We start from the raw sequence: 25,285 nt of genomic DNA, 5'->3' as shown, positions 1-25,285 counted from the left end.
TAGTAATAAACTCTAACAAACACAGAAAATTTGATAGTCTAAGAAAATGGTATAAGGCATTGGGAACGCTGCACTGAGCACTGTCAGAAATGAGTATTGAAGGTGAAGTGTAGAAAGGATTGAGCTCCACCTCGGTGTTGTTTTGCAGTCTGATTGCTGGTGGCTGAGTGCAGGCTGCTTTATCTGTATCTGCTGGAACAGAGGAGCCCAGCTCAGCTCAAAAAGGGCCTTAGCTGGACACAGGGGTGCTTCCTAATCACTCAATGTTTGCAACAGGACTAAATAATGAAACAGGGAACAGCACAACACAATTCATCACCAGCAACCATAAAGAAATATGCCCGGACCACAGGAGAAACTCCATTTTTCTTCTTATCAGGACAAGATCATAAACATGCTTCTGGGATTCTTATTTAGCCTATTCTCAAAGATTTTTATGATAGAGTTCTTCAACCACCCTATCAAATTTCTGTTTTAGGTTGTCCTCTCACAGCAATTTTTTTTCCCTAATGCCTAATCTAACTCTTGCTCTGCTTCCATCTTATTTATTCTTGCTCTTTCCTGAGGGAACATGAAGATCCCATGTTCTGGCACTATCCAAGACAAGTATGTTCCTATAGCAGAGCAAATCTTCTTTTAGGGAATACCTTTTTAGGAATCTTCCAAAGTGCACCATCAGCTAACTGCAGGGAAGGGTTGAAATTCTGTGAAACTCTGTGCTTGGGCTGCAGCAGAACTGGAGACTGCAGCAGAGGCTGAGCACTGCAGCCAGACTGAAATTCATCCAGAGGTGCCTCCGACTAGTTTCTGTGTTCCTATTATGAGCCTTGCCAATTTCCTTGCTCTATGGAAGGGTTCCAGATGGGTCCCTGTTGGCAGCACACTGCAAAAACTGTCTTAGGAACTTGTGACTGTGTCTAAGCTCAGCTGCCAACAGCCCTGTTACCTGCACTGTCAGCACAGCAATCCCACGGGACCAGGTATGATCAAATCCCCATGATTTACCCCCTCACTGGCCCACAGTGAAAGGGATTTAAATTGTCACATTCCCTTGCACTTTGTACAGGCAAAGGGACACAAAAGAATGGCTGCACTGACTTAGTTTACAGGGGGAATGTCTTGGTTGGGTATCCGCAAAGGAAGACAGGAGCCTCCCTTGAAGATGTAAACTCTTTCTCTGAATTATTATAATTTTGAAATTAAGGGGGTTTCAGGTATAGATATGAGAATAAGAATAACAGTTCTCTACTAGGAAAATTAAAAATAAAAATGCAGTATTACAAAAAAACCCAAAAACTACTGACAGAGTCAAAATACAACCTGCCACATTGGCAGGCTGGGTGTTGGTAGCAGTAGGAATGAATGGTGGCTGAAGTACTCCTGGAGTGAGAGATGTGGTTCTGTTGAAGCAGTGATCCTATAGAAGGATGTTGTTCTCCTCTGAAGATCCAGTGGTGGTGTAGATGGAACCAGTCTTCCTCTGGGAATCCAGTGGAAAAAGCTGCTCTGGAGCTCAAAATCTCGAACTATATACAGATAGGAATGCTTGGCTCCTCCCCCTTGGTGGAGCATCTCCCAGTGGGATGATGCCATTTTATCAGTCAGGCAGTGATGGCCCATTAACAGAAGATATCGCTCTCCCTGGGTGGGGAATGGGTGATGGAAGAGATACAGAGCACTGCCCCTCTTGGTTTTAACAGATGGTAATAGAGTACATTGAGGCTGTGATAATAAAAAAAATAATATTAGCAAACTTGATATACATAAAAGAAGAATTAACTTTATCAATAAATAAGGCCGTAATAATTTAAGAACTATCTACCTAAGCAATTCCGAAAATTCTTTCTATTTTAATTTTTCCACCTCTAAAGGCAAACATTAATATAAAAAAAAACTGTGGGTAAAACTGCAATCAGAAATGAAACCTCAGCTCTGTAGTTTGAAATCGTTTTTTGCAGTAGATAATGCAAACAGCAGCAGAAATGGCACAATATAGAGTTAAAACCATGTAACCTGGTATAGGCCTGGTCATTTAGTTTAAGAATGTAGGTAAAAAATAATAAGATGCAAGTTTTAATTGTCCAGGATATGTCATTTACTTAAGCCAAAGATGCTTGAGGCATTCAGAAAACTTTCTGTGTGTTGGGAATGAGATCAGTGCTAAACTCAGACCAGTTTACCCAAGGCTGTGTCCAGCTATGTCTTAAAACCTCCCAGGATAATCTTCCAACCTGTTTCAATATTTACTTTTCCTCACAGAGAGGAGTTTTTGATTTATTTGGGGGTTTTGTTGTTGGTTTTTTTTTTTTTTTTCTTCTGGCAAGTCAGAACTTCAGCTGGTTCAGTTTTCTCTCTCGTTCTTGTTTGGATCCATCTGTTTTAGAGCCTCCTGTAGACACAAGAAAATCCTCTTTGGCCTCTTGAAAACCTCTCATCTCCTGGGTAAACAAGCCCACGTTCCTCAGCCTTTCCTCACAGGCAAGTGCCACCATGATGTTGGTGACTCACTCCAGTTTAGTGACATCTTTCAAGTTTTGGCAGGGTATGAACTAATAAACAGGCAAAGTGGAACATCTTTATATGTGTCATCCTTCAGTATTTTCATTAGTAACCAATATGATGAGATAGAGAATGTGTTTGTTCATTTTTGGTAGGGGCCCTTTGCACAAGGTTTTGGTTGTGAAAATTTCTATTAGCATTTTTTTAGAAAGGGATCTGAGAACCGTTTTTACTATTTTTCCACAGCCAAATATTAGTTAATGTATGATATTGGATAGAAAATCTTGACATTTGAAGTAATCATTTTGTTTCTCTTTGCACTGGGAAAACTTCCCCTAGAATATTTTTAATGTTTTACTTTTAGAAAGACGGAGATAAGGAACCCAGGGAAATTGCAAGGAGTCCAGAAAAAAAACAATTAAAATCATAGTTCATCTGAAATACAAGACATGAGAAAAGGTGGAAGCAGTTGTGTGCAGAAGATTGAGGAAAGACATAGTAATAATCTGCAAATACTTTAGAGGCTGCTTTAAGGAAGATGGGATCTTCATGTTCCCTCAGGAAAGAGCAAGAATAAATAAGATGAAAGCAGAGCAAGAGTTAGATCAGGCATTAGGGGAAAAATTGCTATGAGAGGACATCCTAAAACAGAAATTTGATAGGTTGGAAAAGAACTCTATCATAAAAATCTTTGAGAATAGGCTAAATAAGAAACCCAGAAGCATGTTTATGATCTTGTCCTGATAAGAAGAAAAATGGAGTTTCTCCTGTGGTCCAGGCATATTTCTTTATGGTTGCTGGTGATGAATTGTGTTGTGTGGTTGTTCCCTGTTTCATTACTTAATATATAAAAAGATTGCCATTGATTATGGTTTTTTACTGTGTCTACAAATGTCTGTGATTACTGTGATTAAGTATTTTCGCTTGGCTTTAGAGAAATAAGCACTCATGCTCATTTATTTTGTGTTTCTCAATAAGCTTTTGGCTTTTGCTGCAAAGGATGTCAGCAGTCAAGCACTCCCTAAAAGCTTTTCCTATTTTATTGGATACATCTACATTCCACATAGTCATGCTGAATATTATCAGTCACTCTTGACTCAGCCAAAATGATTTTAAAGCAGTCAGGGAATATATGGGGGTTTTTGCTGATGAGCAGCTCATTTTTAAATTGCAAAGAATTCTGTGTGGTTTCTCACACACTGTCCGTGTGAAAACTTGAACTGCAACAGATTTGATCTCATTGCATTCATGTGTGTGACTTGGACTTTTCCATAACTGCACTATAGGGAAGCTTAGATTGGATCAGAGCAAAGGTCATTTGTTGTTGGTTATCTCATATGTTTTCCCTACTTAATATAAAAAGAAGTCAGTGTATCATTCTTTAATATTCTGTTCCGTGAGATTCAGAGTAGAAAAAATGAAAACCATTTAGCTTTGTTAATCGGTTTACATCTAGAGTTTCATAACAAATCCTGATGCTCTTACTGGTTTTCTTGGAATGCAGCATAATTCTATCCCACAGTGAAGCCCCAGTAGATGTTCCCATCACCCCAGACCAAGTTTATTTTTGTGTGATGATCTCTTCATTTCCTTGAGGTTTCCTTTCTTTTTTTCCCTCTCATGATTTATCATCCAAACATCCATAATCTCCAGAGGAACTGCAAAACACATTCCCATGAAGATCTTTAATCTCTAAAAGTACCCAAAAAAAAAAAATAAATAAAGCTTCCATAAAGTAGCCTTGTTTCCCACTGAATGGCTTGAGTAAACTCTTTTGTCACAGCCATAGTAAAGTATTAGTCTTTAAAGTCCAGGACTGCAATCAGACTCTGTCATAAACAGGAGTATTGCCTTTTTGACCGATTTCTGCTATAAAACCAAAGGGTTCATTAATCTCATCTAGAGCTTTTGTGGGAGAAAAAGAAAATAGGAAAGAAAAGAGTAAGCAAGATGTGATATGGTAGCTTTAATGATTTTGGGGGGTTTATTGGCTGTACATCTTTGGTCAATCTCTAGTCATACTAGTTCTCTCAGTGAGGCTTTTCTTTTCTAAAAAATAATGGTACCAGACATTACAATTACACAATAGGGGTCATTCAACAATACTTCAAGTCCATATTTCTTAAGCACATCATAAATAAGAAAAAAAATCTTTTGGTCTACAGACATATAGTAAAAGGCTTTTATTTGAAAGTATTTCATCATAACAATTTTTTTTAAACCGATGTCAGGCATTTCTTCAGTTTGATGGAGGCAGTAAGTTGTACCAATATATATTTTAGGCCATGGGGCTCTTGTCCCATTGGCTGTTGCACAGTCATTGGTCATCCAAGATCTCATTCAGATAAAGTATCGCATGCCTTAGCTGTGATCTTGAGGGTGTTTCAGGGTAAGAAGTATTTAATGTTTGTGACTTTTCGATAAGCTCATGTGAGCAAGCTGTGTGATAGGTAGAGGTCCAAGTGAAGGCTGTTGTTATCCAGCCTTTGGATGCACTGCTCATCTTCTGAATAAATGCTAGAAGAGAATGTGATATTGACAATCTGCCCTTTAAAGATGTCCTGATTTAAATACAGGAATTCAGCACCAGGGTATGTGTAGTACATGCAATAGCAGGGCACACATTGTTTCTCTCCTTCTAGAGGATAAAACAGCCTCTATTTGCTGATGTAAATTTTCCCATCATGATGGTCAGTGACTGGAGTTGACTGTAATTTCACTGGAGAATTGTCCCTTCCAGTTTTTTATTATCCAGAGGAGTTTGTGAAAACAGCAAGGAACATTTTACATCTGTGCACAGACATTCATCCTGTCGATTGGTTTTTCAGAATCTTTTATGTTCTGTTCAAGCATCTCTTCCCACTGAAACTTTATTTTTTTAATGCTGCTGTGAGAAATGGCTGTCTTATTCCTTCATGTTTCCCATATTCTATAAAGTTGGCTTTATGTAAGGAACTGGTTTTTTTAAATTTACATTGCAAAGTGTTCCCTTTGTGAACAGCCAGCTTCTTTAATGGAGCTTCAGCATCCAGGAGTTGCAGGGTTTGCCTTGTGGGAGAGGCTCTGATAGCAAAAGGCCTTAAACAGACCTGGAGAAATCAAATTCCTACATCATATTTTGCATGTTGACAAGGGAGTACTGGCCTGATGCCCTACAACACACTCACAAAAGATACTGAGAAATTCAAGAACCTTGTAAAACTGCTTTCAGTCATCCCACAAGTAAAATTAAACTATAAGTAATGTAAATATTCAAATATCAGTTGTGTATTCACACAGATCCTTTAGCAACAATAAGAGGATTGACTAATGTTGCAGTCACTACATTAGGGGGAAGTTGGCCCACAGCCCAACCCAGCAATGTTAAACACCATATTTCTTCCAGTAAAGTAACTTCTGATTGCAGTATCTATTTTCAGCTCAAGTAGCTCAGTGTGGGAGACTGGGACTAGCTCAGAAAGGGCTGTGTTTTCATAGTGTAATTGTGTCTCCTGATGCAGTTGGACATCAGAAATCAAATATGAATTTTGAGCAAAATGTATCATTTTTATAGCGATAGTTTTTGACTTGGGATATTTCAGCCCAAGAACAATTTTGGGGTTTAGACATTCTTGAGATGCTAAAATGTTTTCAAATCAGGATTTAAATTGGCCTTCTGTCCAAGGCAGAATTCTATTCTGTTAATGTTATTAATTTTCTCTATCTCTCTCTTTCCTATGGGCTTTAACAAATTGAATTTCATTATTCTAATTGTATCAATTTATTTAACACTTTTTTTTAATACAACTGATAAAACAAGATAAAAGACGAATGAATGAGTGAAAAAGGGTTCTGTGAAAACCTGAACTCTCAGAAATCAATAAAAGACACAGATTTGTAGTTCTTTGAGATCTACATCACAAAACTACAAAAAACTGTGTAACACTCACACTTGAATATAACCCTCCAAATGTGCACTCACATCTTACATCATACAGAAAAATGTGGAGGGAAACAATTTTTATTGCGGGCCTTCATCATGTCCAGCACTACTTTGCTGAATTGAATAATACATACGTGCAGATATATATATATATTTCTAAAACCACCCTAGTGGCCTGGACAGCTTGTAGGTAAAAGATAACCATGGGTAAAACAAATCCCCCGCAGCCCCCTGGAGCTAGCTCAGTTTCTTGGGAGACTTTGGGGGAATATTTCAGGGATAGGGCAAAAGATCCAAAAGAGGCTCTTACCCCCAGGGTTGATCCAAGACGTTTATTCCAGGAGGGGAAACGAGGGCAGGAGGCCCAGAGGGCAAGAGAGGTCCAGAAGGAGGGCAAGAGGGCTGGAGTCTTGGAGGGCCGGAGGGCAAGAGGAGGGACAGACCCTTATCAAGGCTCCTGCCCACGGGGGATGGCTGGAATTCAGCCAGTTGGGTCAAGAAAGGAAAGAAGGGTCAAACTACATGGTTACAGGCTTATGGGGTCCTGGGGAAAAAACATTTCCCAGAGAAATACAACACATGGGAGATGTGGATTCAGAGTTGGCTGCCATGGAAGCACTTCCAGACATAAAAGTGGGAAAGCCACCTGATCATTTACTGTGACTTAAACTGCCAACTGTAGCCTTTAATCTCATGACAACTTGTTTTTCTTCCTGCAGTAGTGTAAGGCAGGCACGTTTATGGGAAGGTGAGGAAAACTCCCAGGAAAGCTCATCTGTGTCACTTGTGAATGCATCAGGAAGCAATGGGTTGACTCAGCCCATATTTGAGGTTTTAGCAAGAAACACACATCCTGAGATTTATTTCTGCATTTGAACTTACCAGGAACAATGAGTCTATTTAAATTTATTTTGAATTAAGGGTTAACACACTATATATTGCCTTGAAACAGAGCCCTCTAATCTGTTTACATGGTTCTGTGTACACAGTTGTGTAGGTAAATCACTGCAGTAGGTTTTTCTGTGTAAAGATGGAGTTTATCAGGCCTTTCTGGAACTATTGAATGCTAGGATTGTTAGGAGAAGCCTGGATAATCTGTTTTCTTCTGCAATAGCATGCCATAGCCACAAACTGTGCTGGTGATAAGAAAAAAAGGCAAGCCATGTTGTCAGAATCTGCACCTTATTTACCCAAGGGTGAACACAGAGTAACCATAGAGAAAACAAGACAATGTATTTATATTCTGTTTTAACTCGAGTCAGAATCATCTCTTCAGGATGGTGTATATTTAATGATAGCATCATACCTTGAGGTTTGCTTTTTGTTGTTGGATTGTGGAGGTGCAGGGTTTTTTTCTTAAATTCCCTTCTTGCCTTGTAGGGAGTCGATATTTATAACCCACCCTCTTTGAGAACAACTTTTAAATATTTCAAGACCCAGAAAGAACTTGTTTCCAGATTCACTTTCAGGCTGGAGTCAAGAAATTAAAGCAATGAGGGTTTTAAAAGAAAAGCAAAGAAAAGCCAGAAGAAAACACTTGTTCAGTTGTTGGATTTCTCTCTTGGAAACTCGCTGTCAAACCTTTCTCTGTCCCAATTAGTGACACCAGACAGAGCAACAGAGATTCCCACTCTGAGAAAGGGAGAGATGAAATAATGAGGAAGGTAATGCTGGAAAACACAAATGTGAATAATGAGTTACAAATATTTACTGTCCTGCATGGTTAGCTCTTTGGGGTGAAATTTCTTAGGTAATTGTTCTCTTTTCCAGGGACCGAGCTCCCTTCATCTTCACATCAGAGATGGAGTATTTCATAACAGAGGGTGGAAAAAACCCACAGCGTTTTCAGGAGTTCGTGGAGCTTTGTTGTCGAGCTTATAATACAGTCAGAAAACACAGCCAGCTACTCCTGAACCTGCTAGAGATGGTAAGGAGCTCGAGGATGAAACCAAAAATCGATTTCCTCTGGGGTTCTCTTCCCTTTTGCCACCCCTCTGCTGCGTCCAGTAGCACTGTGATTTGAAGAGATATCAGGTGCACAGCTGATAATGTTAGTGCTGCACTTCCTTGCAAAGAACCTGTCCACTTTCCAGTATCAGTTTCTGAGAAAAGGAAAGCTAATCTGTTCGGTGTTTTTCCATTTTATAATTTTTTTAAAACAAAATAGCAGAAAACTGCAAAAGAAGCTGCATAAAAGTTTTACATTCAGGAATTTCACTCAGCCCTTTTTCTAGGGCTTCATTTACCATTCCTGTTCATGTTTGCAAGACAAAGTAAGCTAAATATTTCACAGGGTGGGTGATCTGACAGTACTTAGCAGCACTGCACTACAACAATGTTGTTAGAATGAGGGGGCTGCATATTTCCACAGTCCCTTCTTAGGATGGCAAACATGGGAAAGAAAGATCAGTGCCCATATCGACACAGGTTATAAAACTCTTTCGTATAGATTTTTAAGGCATCTAGGAGTTCGTTTTTTATCCTTAAGTACTCCTACTGACTCATGTGCTGTGGCAAATTCCATATCTGATTTATGCCTCTATTTACTTGTGTGGGAAAGGTTAATGATTTTCCCCTTCATTGGTACAATGAGAATATTACATTAACTAATCCTTGCTAAGATGCTTGGCTAAGATATCAATCCAAAATTTGTGTGCAGGGCCCCACGACCTAGGGGAGTGGTCTGTGCATGAAAAAGTCTACATGGCCTTATAAACAGAGCTGCTGAGATTGGGGTACAGCCAAAAATTGCTCTGTAAACACTACTTTATCAACTACAACTTGTGCAATGGGGAAGGGCGAGAGAAATTGAAGGAATCTCTCCCCTTGCCTCTTCCATCTTGTTCATGGATTCTCATGGAGTGATTCAGTGAGAAATTCTCTAACATGGGACAGGAAGGATTGCTCCAGATCTCTTAAACTTGTTGCTTAGTAGCCACAAAGGTGCAACAAAACTGCCTTCCCACCATAAAGCACAATTTTCCTCTAGAAGCAGTGCAGAGTGAGGTTGTAGGAGGTCCTGTCCAAGTCAAAGAGCCTCAAAAAAGCTCAGGATCTGCCTGTTCTCTCATCCACAGTAGTAATCCCTTGCATTTCTGAACAGGTTGCCTAAATGAAGCCACATCTCCTGCCAATCTCCTTGTCCCCAGTGCAGTCCCTCTTTCTGCAAGAGAAAATGATGTCAGATTACTCTGGGATAACAAAGAGTGTGGTAGGAAAATGCTCCTAGCAGATCTGAAATAACTATCTGGCCAAAGCTCATGTTTGTCTGTACCCAGGACTTGCTGCATCTTTTGTTTCTGCTGATCTTGTAGCAGAGGTAATAGAGCTGAGCTGGAAGTCAGCATCCAGATATTTCTTAATATTTGTGAGTGGGCTGCAGCTCAGTCAGTTGTGTTGCACTTCATAACTGAAAAGTATGAAGCTGGCAGCACACTCAGACCCCATCAACAAACTCTCCATAGCAAAAGAAATTAAACAAACAAGACTAGTTTGGGAGCAACTTGATTTTGCCAGTAGTATTTGGAAAAATGAGTCTGTTTCTGCCCTTGAAGTGGGAAGTTGGTCAGAAAATACACATATCAAAATGTTTCAGTTGCATGGGTCATTTCTGGAAAAAATAAATAGGCTGTGAAGTTCGTCTTTGAATTCATTTTCACACAGAATTTCAGATGTCATCATGGAGGGATAAGATTAACTAATCTCTGCTTATTTGTATCAGTGAAAGTCTAAGATTTCTCTCACTGTTTGGAAACCTTCATCATTAATTTTTAATTCTACTCCCACATTCTGTTTTCTCAGATGATATTTGTAAAACATAGTTCAAAAAAATTAAAATAAGACCCTTTCTGAAAAAACAGAGTACTTCACAGAATTTTGCACTAAATATACAGAATATTCACAGAATAGTAAACTGTATCCTGGGTCATCAGTGACAATTAGTGGTTTCTAGCAAACATGACTGTGAACAAATTGAGGGATTTTTGGCCCAGTATGGGAATTAATGTTTTTTCTTAGTGATGAGCAGCGTGTTTCTAAAACTGTACTGACATTTGCTACTGGGGAGTAAGAAATAATCCATGAAGTTTCCATCACTTTCAAAAGCAGAAACATCAGTGGCAGACCCAAGTGTTTGCTGGCAGAGTTCAGCTGTGTAAATGCCTGTAGTTCATCAGCTTTACTCTCATTACAGACTTGATGTGAACTATTATAAAGAGGGTGATGGCAAGACACAAACACTTTCTGACTACTGTAAAGAGATGCAAGCTCCATTACTGTAATAAAGGGGTTTTTTTGGTATAGAAAGTTATTAAAAGGGGCTTTGTCACTCCCTTTTCTGATGAAGGGCAAGGAGCTTAATTTGCCTATGTAACAACCTTGAGGTTTTTTTAATCCAAAAGAGCAGGAGTTGTTATCATCTTTTATAAATGGGTGGAAGGTATATTGATAAATAGCACCATGTGTCCTTCAGTGCTGAATATTGTTATTGTCCCTGCTGTCAACCCACTTTAATTCATCTCATTGAGCTTTCTGCCTCTCTGTTCCTTGCCACTCAAACTCTGTGAATCTAACTGTCTATCAGCAATCTAACTGTCCAGTGGTAGCTTGGGATGGGGCTGAGGAAGATTTTCCTCATAATGCCAAAAAGAAAATGTACAAATGCTGAGAATGTTTGAAGGAATAACCTTAAAATAAAATCAGCGCTTCCTTTTTTTCTTTGCTGTTACTTGAAAAACTCAGTGGGTCTTTCTGTCTGAGCTAGACATAAATATCAATGAAGAATACACAGCAGTGACTGCAAATTCAGATACATTTCCACCTGAGCAATCTGAAGGAGTGATGTTTTTTTTGCATTACACACAAAAAAAGGCATCATTCCCAACTTGCTGTGATTGCTGAGAAAAATCTGTAGGTTTTGAAGTGAGTAAATTTGATTGTTGTCATTGACATTTGAAAATGCCTGGAGAGAGCTGTATGGGCAATTGGACACACTGAGCTGTCTAATCTCCTCAAGTTTTTTACTTTGCAAGGGGAATATTGGCGTTGTTTGTTTTTTTGAATCTAATCTGGCTGGCTAACTAGAACAGTTCTGTTCCTCATTGATGGAGGATGATTCCCACTCCTGAGGGCAGTTCTCACTGCCCACCTTGGGGCTCCTGCCATGAATCAATGTCTGAAGAAGCTTTTCTCCTCCTCTGACTGTAAAGGGAGTGGATCAGTGATTCCTTTGCAAGAAGAGCCCAGAGCAGTGATGTTTGAACCAGGAGTTACAAATGAGAGGGTGATGTTGCACAAAATTGAATTAGGGCTAAGACAATGCTGTGAGCATAACAGAAATGTGGTTACTATTGTTCAGGTGGCTGAATTTGGTCACCTTCCCTTTACCACCATTAGAAGGACCTGAAGGAGGCTTAGCAATGCACTCCTTGAGGTTATGGTATCTGAAGAGAAAATAAATAACAGAAATGGATCATTGATTCTGACCCATGCCTCTTTCAGGTGCCTCAGTGTGAAGGTTTACAATGCAATATATTCACTTTATTATTCCAGGCATTGCTCTAGCATCAGAACCACTTTTCAGATCAGCAAAACTCTTTTACAAGATGTTTTGGTGTAAAACCTTTCTTCTCTCACTTAGGCCCATTTCATTTAAATTTCTTCTCAGTAGAACAGTGGACTAATGCTCTAATATTACTTTACATTTAGATGCTGCACGTAGGATTGCCTGAACTAAACAGCATCCAGGATCTGAAATATGTGTATGATAACCTCCGTCCTCAGGACTCAGATCTCCAGGCTACAAGCTACTTTACAAGGTAAAACCATAATCTAGAAACCTTGTCTTCTTCAGGCATGAAGCAATTTTTCTCTTATGTTAAGAAGGTTAATCAGGGAAATTACACAAAAAGGATAATTTGTCTTCACATGTTTACTTTTAAAAAGTCATTCCTTATGCATGTTATAACCAATTTCCTCAAATTTCTGGAAGAAACAGTTTACATTTGTGCTAGACTTGTAACAAGTCTCTTACTCAGAGCCTGGAGATTTCTTAGGCTGACATGGTGGAACCATCCTGATTTGTATCTAGTATTTTCTCTCAGTTTTTAAATGCAGCAGCTACATGCAAACAGATTTAGACTGCTTAAAGAGATTCAACCTGTTAATAGTCTGAGTGAGAGCCTTCAATTTCTGCATTTTACTCCTTTTTCTATTCCTCTTTTCACCTTCTGTGTTGCCTCAGAAAAGTTACTTTGCTAGCCATGGTTTGTCCATCTGCAAAACAGCACTGGCTTTTGGTTTTAAACAATTCACAGATCAATCACAGAAAAGCCTTGTGTGTGACTACAGGTACATTTAAACCTTCATTTGTGTCAGGACAATGAAACCTTTCACCTGTTCATGATAATTGCTGGGGAATAATGAGGAAGAGCTGCAGCTGATGTGCATAAAACCAGTCTAAGACCCTCAGTCCTGATCTTTCAGGTCAGGTCTCTGTATCACATATAATTCCAGCTGTTGGTGTGATGGTGCTGTAGATGGAATGAGAGGAGATTTATCTGTAACTGGAATTCCACTTTGCAATTCTAGGCACAGCACGAGACAAAATCTCCCTGTCAAAATCTGCCCTGAGCAGCACTATCATTTCCCAAGGACTATGAATTCCTGCTCCCTGGGCACCCCCTACACATGCAAAGCAACTCAGACTCCTCTGACCTCATGAAATTTTTGGGAAATTAAAAGTGTGCTGTTTATATGTTTGTATAGTACTTTCCTTGTACTAGAATCTGCTACAACCTGAGGAAATCAAGGCAGCAAGGTTAGAGAAGGCTGGGGCAGAGACCTAGAGACTTTAAGGTGATTTAAAAAAAAAAAAAAAAAAAGAAAAGAAGAACTTGACAAACCAAACTATTGTTCCATGACTTTACCCACAGGATAGCACTGAGTTCTTTTTCCTGTTACACTTGCTTCTTCATATGCTTTCACTCCTGCCCCTTAGCAAGGGTGCTATATTTTAAAATTTAATTACAGCTTCACATTTACCATCAACTCCTACCATCCTTTCCTTTAAAATTTCACTTATTCCCAGATTACAGACTTATATTTCCACTTCAATTAGGAAACATGTAGTTTCTTATTAAACTGCAGAAGTCTTGATTCTGTCAACTAGTTCAGGTGGTTGTGTCTGTCTCTCACAGGTAAAATACCCAGTTCATTTAGTTAATGCAAATGAGCTGGGATATACAAAACAAGCAGGAAAATCTGAGTCTTCAGAGTGAAAATTTCATCAGTGTCATGCAAAGCTCGGAACTGGTGCCCCTCTGGAGGTGCAAAGGATCAGCATTCAGCTGGGTCAGTTATGGTTAGGGTTGGCTGCAGCCTTGCTTTCTTGGAAGAGTAAGACTTGGTTCAGGGCAGAGCCGGATCTCCACACACTTTCTTTTGGGGGCTAGGGACTTCGGAGAGGGAATTCACCTGCAGCCTTCCTCAGCCAAAGCACATGGAATAAGGCCAGTGCTGTTTTGGAAGAGCTGGTGTGCTTTGTTGCCTGGGAGAGGTTTGTGTTACCCTAAGGAAATCCTGCTCAGCTCACAGAGACTATAGGTAGGACTCAGAGGCCAGAATGTCCTTCTTCCCCTTAGATTTCTTGTTGGGGATGGTGTTAAGGAAATGAAGGATATTCCACTCAATTCCTGCGCACCATCAAAGTAGTTGTGCTGTGGGCTCTGTTCTTATTTGAAATGGCACTTTCTCCTAAAATGCAGTCTGTGAACTCCAGAGCTATTGTTCCAATTTCCTTCAAAATGCTGAAGCTGTGTTATTGCCCATCATTATATCACATAGAAAAGGCAGATATTTTGTTCATTAAGATTCTTAGGATATGTTTGTATTATATATGCTCATTTGCAAGAAGAAAATCCCTTTACATTAGTTCATGGATTTCCATTGATCTCATTTCTCTTGGAGCTTCTTTTCTTCTTTATTCTACTTTCTATTCATTTGAACATTATTTGTTTTAATGCAAAAAATGTATTAACATTTCAACATGTTTGAACTTGGGGATAATATCAGGCCTCATGTCTAGTAGGATTTTACCTTCTGGAAATTGTATCCAGGCACTTTTCAAACAAAAGACTTTGGGGTGGCCTGACACCCAGATCCATGCAGAGACTGTCCATCTGTAATAGCACTTTCCAACCTGGCTTCAGGAATGTAAATACATTGAGATTTTTGTGAGCTTTGTGATACCTACATCATCTTTATTCCTTATCTCTTTGTTATACAAAATATTGATATGAGAAAAAATCCAGCTACATACTCCCCACAGTCAATCTCTGGCTTATTCCTGTACTTATTTTTAAAGCTGCCCTTAGAAAGTCAAGGAAATTGGAAATTCTGATTATTAGCACAACTTCTAGTAGTTCTCAAATGCCTCACAATCTGTAGCTCCTTTTTCTCTGTAATTGCTTCTAAAAACACTTCATTGTTTTTTAAAAGTTCTTTTTTGGACAAGGAGTGTGATCATTGGAATGTTAAACCTTGCCAACAGAAAGTTGTTTCTTGTTCTAAGCACAAGGTAGTTATTGTAATCCTTCAGATTCAATCATATAACCTATCCACCGAAAATCCCAGTCTTCTGCTAGTGAAAATAGGAGAACAGTATTCCTCTGTATTTCTGTAGAAATGGGTTGCTCTTAGCAATTTTCTGAGTTTGGTTTAGCAGTAACACTGACATTGGCCCTAGTGTGGTTTAAAAACAACACGAAACGATGAATGATGTCACAAATGCTTCTGGGCAGAACGATGTTAATTTGTTCTTAGCTGTCACCTCTTTGGCCGACAAAACAATTGTGTCCAAGTTTGGACTGTAATGTACTGACCCCTTTCAGGCCCATAAAACATTCTGTGTTTTACTGAATTCCTTTGGTCTCATTCTTGATTTAAGTCCTGTGCAACAACAGTCTGTGGTTCCATTTGTGTGCAGCTCCTCTCACACGGGGTCAGCTCCCTGTTATGAGCTGATGAGCAGCAGTGTTCTGCCTCACAGCTCGCAGCCCTCTGCAAGGTCACACCCTCACATCGTGGGTAAACAATGCACCAATTGAGAGTTAAACAAGAGTTTCTGTGTTTCCTTGTCAGCCCTGTGCACCTACTGCCAAATGAAACATCGTTGTCTCTCCAGCATCTGCCCTGAACTCGATTTGATCCTTGAGACTCAGTTTGATCCTTACCCCTCCCTCCTTTCCTCTTACCCCGACAACACAGTTTTATCAAAAACTGGAAACTCATCCTACCTCTGGATATAAATTTCCTCTATGGTTTTTTCTGCAGATGTCTTCAAATGTCAGCATGGTGTGGCAGGCTGCCTGACATTTTTAATGTGCCTGCACAGAGATGTATATTTAAAATTGGTTTTAAGACAATAAAGTTAGCCTAATGCAATGAATGGAGTTTATGTCAATTGATTGCAGCGTGCAATCTAACCCACTCATATAAACCCATGAATAAGAGATGCAGGGTGGATCTGCCAATTACCAGGGGAGCACATTTCATATCTTCAGCAGCCTGACAGAGGGAGGTGCTGCTTGGGTCAGCTGCTTTGTTTATTTATTAATGGACTCATTTTTTAGGTACCTGTCATTGCCCAGGTCAGGCATATCCAGTCCAAATCACAAATGCCAGCAGTTTAAAGCTGGACAATCCACAGTAACTCCTTTCAAAACATGATGCTGATCTCAAACTGATCAGCCACTCTCTCAGGTGGCTGAGGGTATTTCAGCAAGAAATTTCACAAACAGGTGAAACACAGTGAAAGTTGCTGGCATCTGAAAGGGAATGGACCAAACTACAAAACTAAACTTTATTTCAGTGACGTTCAAGTAGTTTGTAAAGGTTGTGGTATATGTGCCCCAAAGGAACAGGAGGCAGACTTCTTCCTTGAAGTTATGTTTTTTGAGGAATTTGTATTATAAATGGTCCAAAACCAGTAATATTCTGAAAAACTATTAATACGGAGCATATTACTCAATTTGTTTTAAAATGGAGCTTGGTAAATTCAGGGATGGAAATGTGGAATATAACTGAAACACTGTTTGTTAACATCTGAGAATCCCATGAAAACAATTTTTTCTCATTATAATATAAATTATTTTCGGGTCTAGATGGAAATGAGAAGCAAGATACCATCAAGAAAGATAAAGAAATATCCACCAAGACTAAGACCTTGATAACTAGTAATAGTGGTTGAATGTTCTGTGTATAGAAGCTGGTATCTCCTGAAAAATCTAAGCACCAGCCCTCAGAATACCTGTCCAACAAGGAATGTCTGCTTCCTAAAACTAAATCACAAAATACCACATCACTCTTGAAAACACAAGCCAAACTTTTCATCCATCTCCTCTTACACAAGCAGCCAGCCAGTCTGTTCATGTTTTACCTGATACTGTAATTTGACAGCTCTGTAGAAAGACTGAAGCCAAATCTGAAATTCAAAGTCAATTCAGCAGGTGGAAAGCAGAAAGTCATTACTTTCCAATAATCCCAGATATTTAGCTTTCTTTTCTGAGAAGTAGGTCAGACACCAATCTGCATGGTAAACAGTTGTTGTCATGTGGAAAATAGCATTTTTCTCTCTGAAAACTGTGTTGGCAATATTTGGATCCACTGCTAATATTACTCTAGTTAATGACAGTTTCCTGTTTTCTTCTGATTAACCTGCACTTTTAATACCTTTTGTACTCTTCACTTAGTTTAGCTATCTCTAGACCATTTCAGAGCTCTGAAATAGATAAGATACTTCTTTTAATCTTTGTGAAGGCAGAGCCAGCTTTGGGCACAGGCAAAGGTGGCAATGGCCAGGGACAAAGAGGAGGATTTTTTACAAAGAATACCCATGACCTTACTCCTTTCAACTATTGCTAAGCTTAATGTGGCTAGAGAAAACAATGTGCATGGGGATCTGGGAGAGTTCGAGGAGAAACTTTCACCACTGGTCTTCTGGATGAACTTTAAAAATGCTAGCAGAAAGGGGAATCGGGTACCATGATGTGATAAACTGGGTCACTGAACTAATCCAAGCCAAAAATAAACTGCAAAATCTCAAAAAGGTAAGACACATGGGTCTGATGTACCCCATTGCTCCATACATAGGAAGGAGCTTTTGGGAAAGAGGGTTTCCTAAAACAAATTTGCCCTTGAGAGAAAGTGCAGAGATCCACAAGCAGAGTTGTTCCCCCTTGCTGAGGAGACACGTTCTGAGGTGGCATCAGAAAAGCAAAGAGGCCTTGAATTCTTTGTTGCTTATATGTAATAAGGTTTGCTTAATATTTTCTATCCTACCAAAGAGGACTGCATGCAGACTAAACAGAGAGGGGGAGAAAACAACTTATACTTCTGTTCTTATTTGATTTTAGATGTAATCATTTCAAATAACTCACAGGGAAAATCTGCAACAGGGAAAAAACAAAGCTCTGTTTAGATCTAAAGTGTGTGATTAGCAATCTGCGTTTTAAAAGTATTTTAGAAGCCTAATGGACCCATGGAAGGAATAGCGGTAGTTTGGTATCAGGCAGTTCTGTGTAGTAATGATGTCTGAATTAGTACTAATTTACGAGCTGAAGCCTGTTTTATATAAATTAAAATGCAGTGTGTTTAGCTGCAAAGTTAACGTGCCTCTTATAGTAATGTGACAAATTCCCTAACTGCTCTGCTATAATATGGCCAGTTACAGATTCTATAACCTAATGTCTCAGTGATTTAGGAAGTGTTTAAACTACACATTAAATTAAATACATGGGAGTTAAAAAAGGAAGAGTTCACCTCTGATGCAGCTGGTTAATCATCACTGAATTGATTTTGTATGAATATTTTGAAATGAGATTTGTTTACTTGTTTTACATAAGAGTCTTAATTTGCTTAATTTATTAAATAGTTTGTCTCTGTTTCTGAAGAATGTAATTAATAATTAAGATAATTAACCAAATCAATTCTGAGATACCTTTCCTTGTACTACATTAAGAGGAACACATACATCTTTCCTCAGTTTACTACACCTAATTAGTGTATGATAAATTCACACACTATTTTGAATAAAATCTGAATTTCAGGGGGGCAAGCTGGGGAGATGCATGTAGGTAGAATATTCCTTATTCTTTCTGGTTTGGTTTCATCTGTGAGGCTACAGATTTTGGCCAGAGCATCTGAGATCATGGAAATTAAACTAATGCAATGAATGGAGTTGATTTCAAATGATTGCACTGCACATTTCAACCCACTCATAGAAACCCATGAATAGAAATCTAATTTGAAATGACAGGTGGAGCATTTGCTCAGCTTTGAGCAAGGCATGATGAGGATGGTTAAGGGTGTTGCCAGCCCTTGTAACCTAGTTAGATATAATCCAAAACTGGGAGAAAAAAAAAATTAAAAAGAAAAGACAGCAAACCCCTGACAATTTGGTAGAGAGTTTGCTGCCATACGACTTGAAACTAATGGGTTGTTGTTCTATAACATCAGAGCAGATATAGGATATCTTCAGAGAGCTGTCGAAATAAGCAGGGAAACAAAAAAAATTACCATCAGAAGTTAATAGGTCTTAAAAATTCAATTAGCAATTGAATGCAAGAGAGCGATGAGTTTTCTAATGAGTACTGCATCTCAGTCTTCAAAGACCTGTGATTATCTTGTAGTGTTATTTCTCAAGTCGAGTTCACTTTCACATTTGCAGTGCATATCTACATGTTTATCTAGGGGATTTTTTTTATCTATTGTGTCTTTTCTGATGAAAGATCTCAAAATTCTAGGAAATCAAAACAGTGTTCTGACTCCCTTTGCACAGGGATGAGATGGAGCGAGATACCAGGAGAAATTCTCTCTCTTTTTTTTTTTTTTTTTTTAATTCATCTTCAGCAGTTCCACAGGGATAGAGCTTTTAAGAACTAGGTAGAGGACTTAGCAGCACATCATGCTCAGCTAAATCACAAATTGAATCCAAGAGCCTTATGTAAACACGTGTAAGCCCATGTGAGGTTAGTGTAACCAAAAATAAATACAATCATAACCAGCGCCTTCTCTCCTGCTCGGCGAAATGAACACGTGCTGTTCAACCCTGGGACTCCTCAAAACACACATGGAAGTGCACTGCTCGTCCCTGAGGTCTGAAAGAAGGCTGGTATTCAGCTTGTGAGGAATAGCTGCCCCAAGCTAAGCCTTGAGGCAGGTTGTGGCAACACTCCTTTAAGCAGAAGAGCTCAGGGGCTGGATGTGCTGCAGTGTAAATAGCAGTGACTGCTATGTGTGGGAGTATGTGAGGTAGGCTCTAGAATTTGGGATTTTTTTGGGCTTGTATCCATAAAAAGAGGGGTCAAGGAGGTCAAAATAAAAAGCATAAATAACGCCCCTTCTATTTGTTCATTCTTCAGGAAAATAAAGGAAAGTTTGGAGTGCTTTCCTGTTAAACTCAACAACTTGATCCACACACTTGTACAGATGTCAGTGGGGAGCTCTGCCAAGCCTCCAGCACCAGAGACTGTCCCCCAGGAATGGATGATGCTGGACACAGAGAGGTCAATCGCAAGGGCCACCATCTTGGGATTCAGCAAAAAGCCTGACCCCGTACGTATCATGTTCTTTGCTTGCCCTCATTTGCCTGGATCTTTAATGACTCTTTCAAGAACTTGTGCACTCTCCCCCTTCCTTTACAGAAGATGTGCTTGTGCCACATTAAAAGCATCATGGGATGAATAGTGGTGCCATAAGCAGTGAGCAACCAGAGAGCAAAAACACCAGGCAGACAGATATTTGAAGGGAGCCATTAAGGAGAGCAGTTCATTCCCTATAGTGAAAAATAAATCAAGAGCTAATTAAAGCATCCGGAGGTAAAGCATGGCACAAAATTAGGAAGCCTAATAGAAATTGGAGGCTGTTATATGACGCTTTAATGGTGCACTATTAGTTTTCACACACTGCAGTGATCTTTCAGTGTTTGAGTTGTATGCTACCCAGGCAAGTTTGTCTTTCTGTGCAGCAAAGACTATGAATTACAGACTGAATTCTCTGGCACTTGGCACTACATTAAAGGAAGGGTTTTCTTTGTTAAAATCACCCTATATATTTTCTTGTACTTTTTTTTTTTTTTTAATCATTCCTCTGCTCTGCCTCTCCTTTTTCCCCAACACAGGTATATCTCATCCAGGTGGTGCAAACCTGCAATGTGGTCACCTTCGTGGAAAAATCATTCGAGCAGTTCTCAAAACTTCACAGCCATCTCCAGAAGCAATTCCCATCTCATGCCCTCCCAGAGTAAGGCAGCATATTAGTGAATGTTATTCTGCTGTTAAGTGGTTCTCTCTTCTGTGCTCAGATAAATCTGTGAGAATATTCACGGCAGATGTATTTTTAGAAACACAAAGGCAGAGTGACATGTTCTATTAAGCCTTGTATTCAGCCCCAGAAGAAACTGAATCACAGACCATTGTGGCAGTCTGTGTCTTATCTTCTATTGTTCCTTTTTTAATGGGAGGAGAAAAAGGGAACAGCTTGGGCCTGACAAAACTATTCCGGAAATTAAAGAGTTAGTGGTATTGACTTCATTAAAGGCCCCTTTAATAGTTTTTATTTTCTTCATGATGTTTATCAAAACTTATGGTAAAATCCATATGTTAAAGCAATGTAGGAATGTTCACAGTGGGTCAGGCCAGAAATCTCTAGCACCACAATGAACATTTTTACAATATGATACACATACCCCCAGCTGAGAAATATACAATAATCTCATGTACCGTCCTGCCCCAAGCCCAACACTTTGTGCCTCACATCATCCAGTTTAATATCTTTTGAAAAATCTGCTGTCATAAGTTGCAATAATTCTGAATATTACTTTCATTCCATGTGCATGTCCATTCCTGCTTTTCATTTTCTGAATGTTATATCTTCACAGTTTCCTGGGGTAGTGAGTCCTGTGGTTATTCCTGTCATATATAAACCATCTTTGCCTTATGTAATGATTGTCCATGGCTTTAGAAATACAAGTGGAGTTATTTTTTCTACATGTATCAAATACATTATGCTGCATACACCAGTGAGTACAAAGAAGCCCTTTGATAGACAGTCCTTCTGACTCACCTGGTACAAGCCCTTCTTCAAGCTCAGTCTACAAAAAACCATAAAGCTGGCCTAAAATATAAGCAGCTTACCTGAACCAAGCTGAGATTCAAGTGATACCCCTGAAAAAGAGAAAGGTCTTTGGATTTGACATGAAGTGAATAGCCACAAACAACATGGCTTGAACTTCAAAGTCCACGTATTTCAGATCCAAAGTTGATATTCCCCCGAGCTCGTGAGAAGAATTCTGAAAAAAATGGCTTAAGGTTAGTTAATTCTAGAGAATCTGTCTCCTGCCAAAGGGGGTTTTATTGACTCCTGTTTGATTCATTATGGCTTTCTCACATAAACTGGTTTGCAGCAGCTGGTGAGAATTGAAATTTCACCAAACAAATACTGAAATTGCTTGAATCATGGTTTTGATTTGGAGATACTTGCAGGCTAACCATTAGGTTGTAAAATAAAATATTTAACAAGTACCTGTTTATGAATTTTCCCTGTGGTGAGCAGAGCCCTTTGAAAGAAAACACATTTCTCTTCAGAAACGCATAAACCTCAGAAACCCTGCAGTGAATTTCAAAAATAGTACTAGTCATTCTTCAGATAAATCTGCCTCTAATAAAACCCTTTGCAGTATTTTCACAGCTAAAGAGCACTTCAGACCTCACAGAGGGTTAATCTGTGTGTATTGAGGCTGTCTCTACAAGCTGCAGTGCTTTATTGCCATAATTCAGTCCCAGCAGTATCCTGTCACTGCAGGATCTTTCCCTAAGATTGTGTTAAAACAATTCATTTTATGATGTTTTTTGATGGGCACTTTTTTTCAATGTTAAAATTTTGCATTGTGTTCTAACAGAACTTCATTAATTTGAGGTTTTTCATGTATCCCAGATTTTATTCTAATAATAAAAACCTAATTATTTCTTTATAGGAAGTTATTACTGAAATTGCCATGCCATATCAGACCATTAGTCTGCCTGTGTGCTACAAAGCTGCATCTCTGGCTGATGCCAGATGCTTCAAAGGAAGGAAAAAGCCTTGTTCCACAATGTAATCACAAAATCAGTTTAAAAATGTCTGATTAAAAAGTTAAATGTTTAATATTGCTAGAATAATTGGAACTGCTAGCAGAAAGGACTTGGCTTCTACTTTATAATGATTCTGTGAAATTGTACATATTCATGTCTCATTAGGAGAAAACAATGAAATATGAGAGTGCTTCATACAAGTGCTAAATACCGAGTGTATTGTAAGAAACAAATGGCAAAAGCTCAGAGGTCTCAGAATCTGAAATTTTGCTATTGATATGTGTTCATTCAGCCCATATTGAAAAGTTAGAAGCACAGCTGCCCTTAGCAAGCCCTTGCACTGTAGCACCATCCTTCTCATCTGCTTTCTGAGAGGGTATTAATTGTGTTTAATTATTCTTTTGCAAAAGCCCAAAAATCTTTTCACCCAACAAAGCACGTAGGTGACATAGTTTATACACAGAACAATGCTCAGACAAGAAGGAAATGCAAGTCTATATTTTTCTGATCCATTTCAAGCAAAATGCAAAGCATCAGGTTGGAAAGTTCACCTTTCCTAACACAAGTGCATTCACAAGGGCAAGGCCCCTCACATCACAGACACCATCCATCAAAAGCACCAAGGCCTTTAAAAGAAGGGTTCAGTGCCACCACAAGGTTCATATTGTCCTTCACTCCAGCAGTTGTTGGTACTATCAATCAGCAGTTCCTCTGTCCGCTCTTTGGCCACTGTACTTTGGATGCATCATCTGCATTTTCCAGCCAGAGCCCTCTCTTTGTGTTACACACACTAATTCATTTTAAGCTGCTTCCAAACAGTTCTCCTCTCCCACCCCTTGAAAGAAGTCCTTTTGTGCCCCAGAGGGACCCAGAGCCCTCACAGGCTGTCTCTGTGTACCAGATGACCTGGGCTCTATTTTAATCTGTGCTATTTTAATTTATTATTTATTTATCTATCTATTTTAATCTGTTCACACATGTCATGAACCAAGGTCATGCCACTTTTCCCTCCTCATTACGTGTCCTGCCACTGTGGTTTTGTGAGGGAAGAGTCATCCCTTCCTGTCCATCTGTGCAGCCCCTAACTGAGCCCTGATCCTCCAGTGCCATGGGCAGGAATCCTCACAAGTTCACAGAGACATGCAGCAGGCTGATGTCATTGTGGCCCCTCGCTTGTTTAATCTCAAAATAAGTCATACCAGACATGAGATTTTCCCTACAGGATTTTGCAGCTGCCTTCCTAAAAGCTGGCCAAGTGTCCCTTTCCAGTGTATCAAAAATTACACAGATCCTTTTGTCTGAATCCTTCAGATACCTGTTGAGTTCTAATGGATAAAAAAGCTCATAGCAGGAAAAAAGAAAGTTTGTTAACAAGACACGCTTCACTATTTACAGTGGTGGAGGTGGGACATGAAATACAACCAGATCAAAACTTCTACCTTTCTCTGTCTCATACTTTAGAGGACACAAAGCATAATGTTAATTATGAATCCTGCTATTAGCAATCCGTATCACAAAACCCATTATGTGCAATTTAACACAGATAGCTTTTCTAATGCTCCTTTAGCCTGGGAGATAAATATCCTTTGTCAGGGCAAGGTTACTAAAAATTGATTATGTGTGTTGTTAAAACTCTAACCTTCTGACTGATCTCATATGCATTGTCTCTAAAATGCAAAGATGATTCAAGTAAAAAAATGGGAGGTTTCGACATTTTCAACTACCAAAGTATTTGAAAATTGACATAAGGCCATTCTATGTGTATGCAATTTATTTACTAACCCAAAATTAAATTCATCTTAATAAAAATGCAGCAAAAACATTACTTTCACTATTTTTATTGTTATTGCATTTGTTGGGATTGATTTTGTTAGTGTGATGATCATTTGTTTTCATATATTATTTTTTATTATGCTAGCACCTGAAATTAGAAATGGGATCAAGGACCTACTCTGGAAACCTTATCCACACTCTAAATAGCTGAGGTAGAAATGCAAGCAATGATATATTCATCAAATGTCACATTGTTGCTGTAAGGCTTTGGTGCTCAATCTCCTGTGGTAAGGATGTGTCAGCTCTGGGCTGAGATCAGAGATCTGTTGTGCAAAAAGGCAATGTTTCCTTGGGATCATCAAGGGCCAGTTACTTAGATATATTTAGAGACCATAAAATGCAAAGAAGTGTCTTTTAGGATTTGTTTATTTAATTACTTTTTATATTAATTATTTATAGAGAAAAAGTGCTTCAGTATGAGACAATTTGCCAGCAAATTATTAGAAGAAAGTGAGTCACTGTAATGTGACCTGTAAGCGTTCCTTCCCTTACCTGCAAAACCTCTTAGGAAGTCTTGGCTTTCTTCTATTAAGTAGAGCTGGAAATATTTTCAGCAAATACAGTGCAAGAGCTCTGCTTACAAATATTCTTCTTTTGCAGGTTTCCCCACTCATGGCATTTGCCTTTTTTGGATCTTGAACACAAAAGAGTGAAGGATTTGAACCTCTATCTGAAGCAGCTATTAAGTGGCTCCAGGAAACTGGCTAATGTAAGCATTTCCAGTATTTCTTTTATTTGCACATGTTTCTAGTAGCATTTTACCAAAAGATTCAGGAAGAAAATTTTCCATTGCCTGTTTTGGGAAAAAAAAAGAAGTAATAAATAAACCAAAAAACCAACCACAAACAAACACCGAAAAAAACATACCACATAAGTGACACATCTTCTAACAATGCATTTTGGA

At 39.0% G+C, this 25,285-nt stretch overlaps 1 protein-coding gene across 1 annotated transcript in view; it reads left to right on the top strand.

Annotated features, from left to right (window-relative positions):
- The window catches only part of PIK3C2G (phosphatidylinositol-4-phosphate 3-kinase catalytic subunit type 2 gamma), a 184,286-nt gene that overhangs the window by 121,038 nt on the left and 37,963 nt on the right, over positions 1-25,285 (top strand). Inside the window, exons 24-28 of the mRNA XM_066319528.1 lie at positions 8,192-8,348; positions 12,128-12,237; positions 19,840-20,032; positions 20,598-20,719; positions 24,982-25,090. Of these exons, the coding sequence (XP_066175625.1) occupies positions 8,192-8,348; positions 12,128-12,237; positions 19,840-20,032; positions 20,598-20,719; positions 24,982-25,090 (691 nt within the window). The remainder of the gene's footprint in view (positions 1-8,191; positions 8,349-12,127; positions 12,238-19,839; positions 20,033-20,597; positions 20,720-24,981; positions 25,091-25,285) is intronic.

This window comes from Sylvia atricapilla, chromosome 5, assembly GCF_009819655.1.
Source record: "Sylvia atricapilla isolate bSylAtr1 chromosome 5, bSylAtr1.pri, whole genome shotgun sequence".
NCBI lineage: Eukaryota > Metazoa > Chordata > Aves > Passeriformes > Sylviidae > Sylvia > Sylvia atricapilla.
This window is presented reverse-complemented; position numbering and strand designations above follow the sequence as displayed.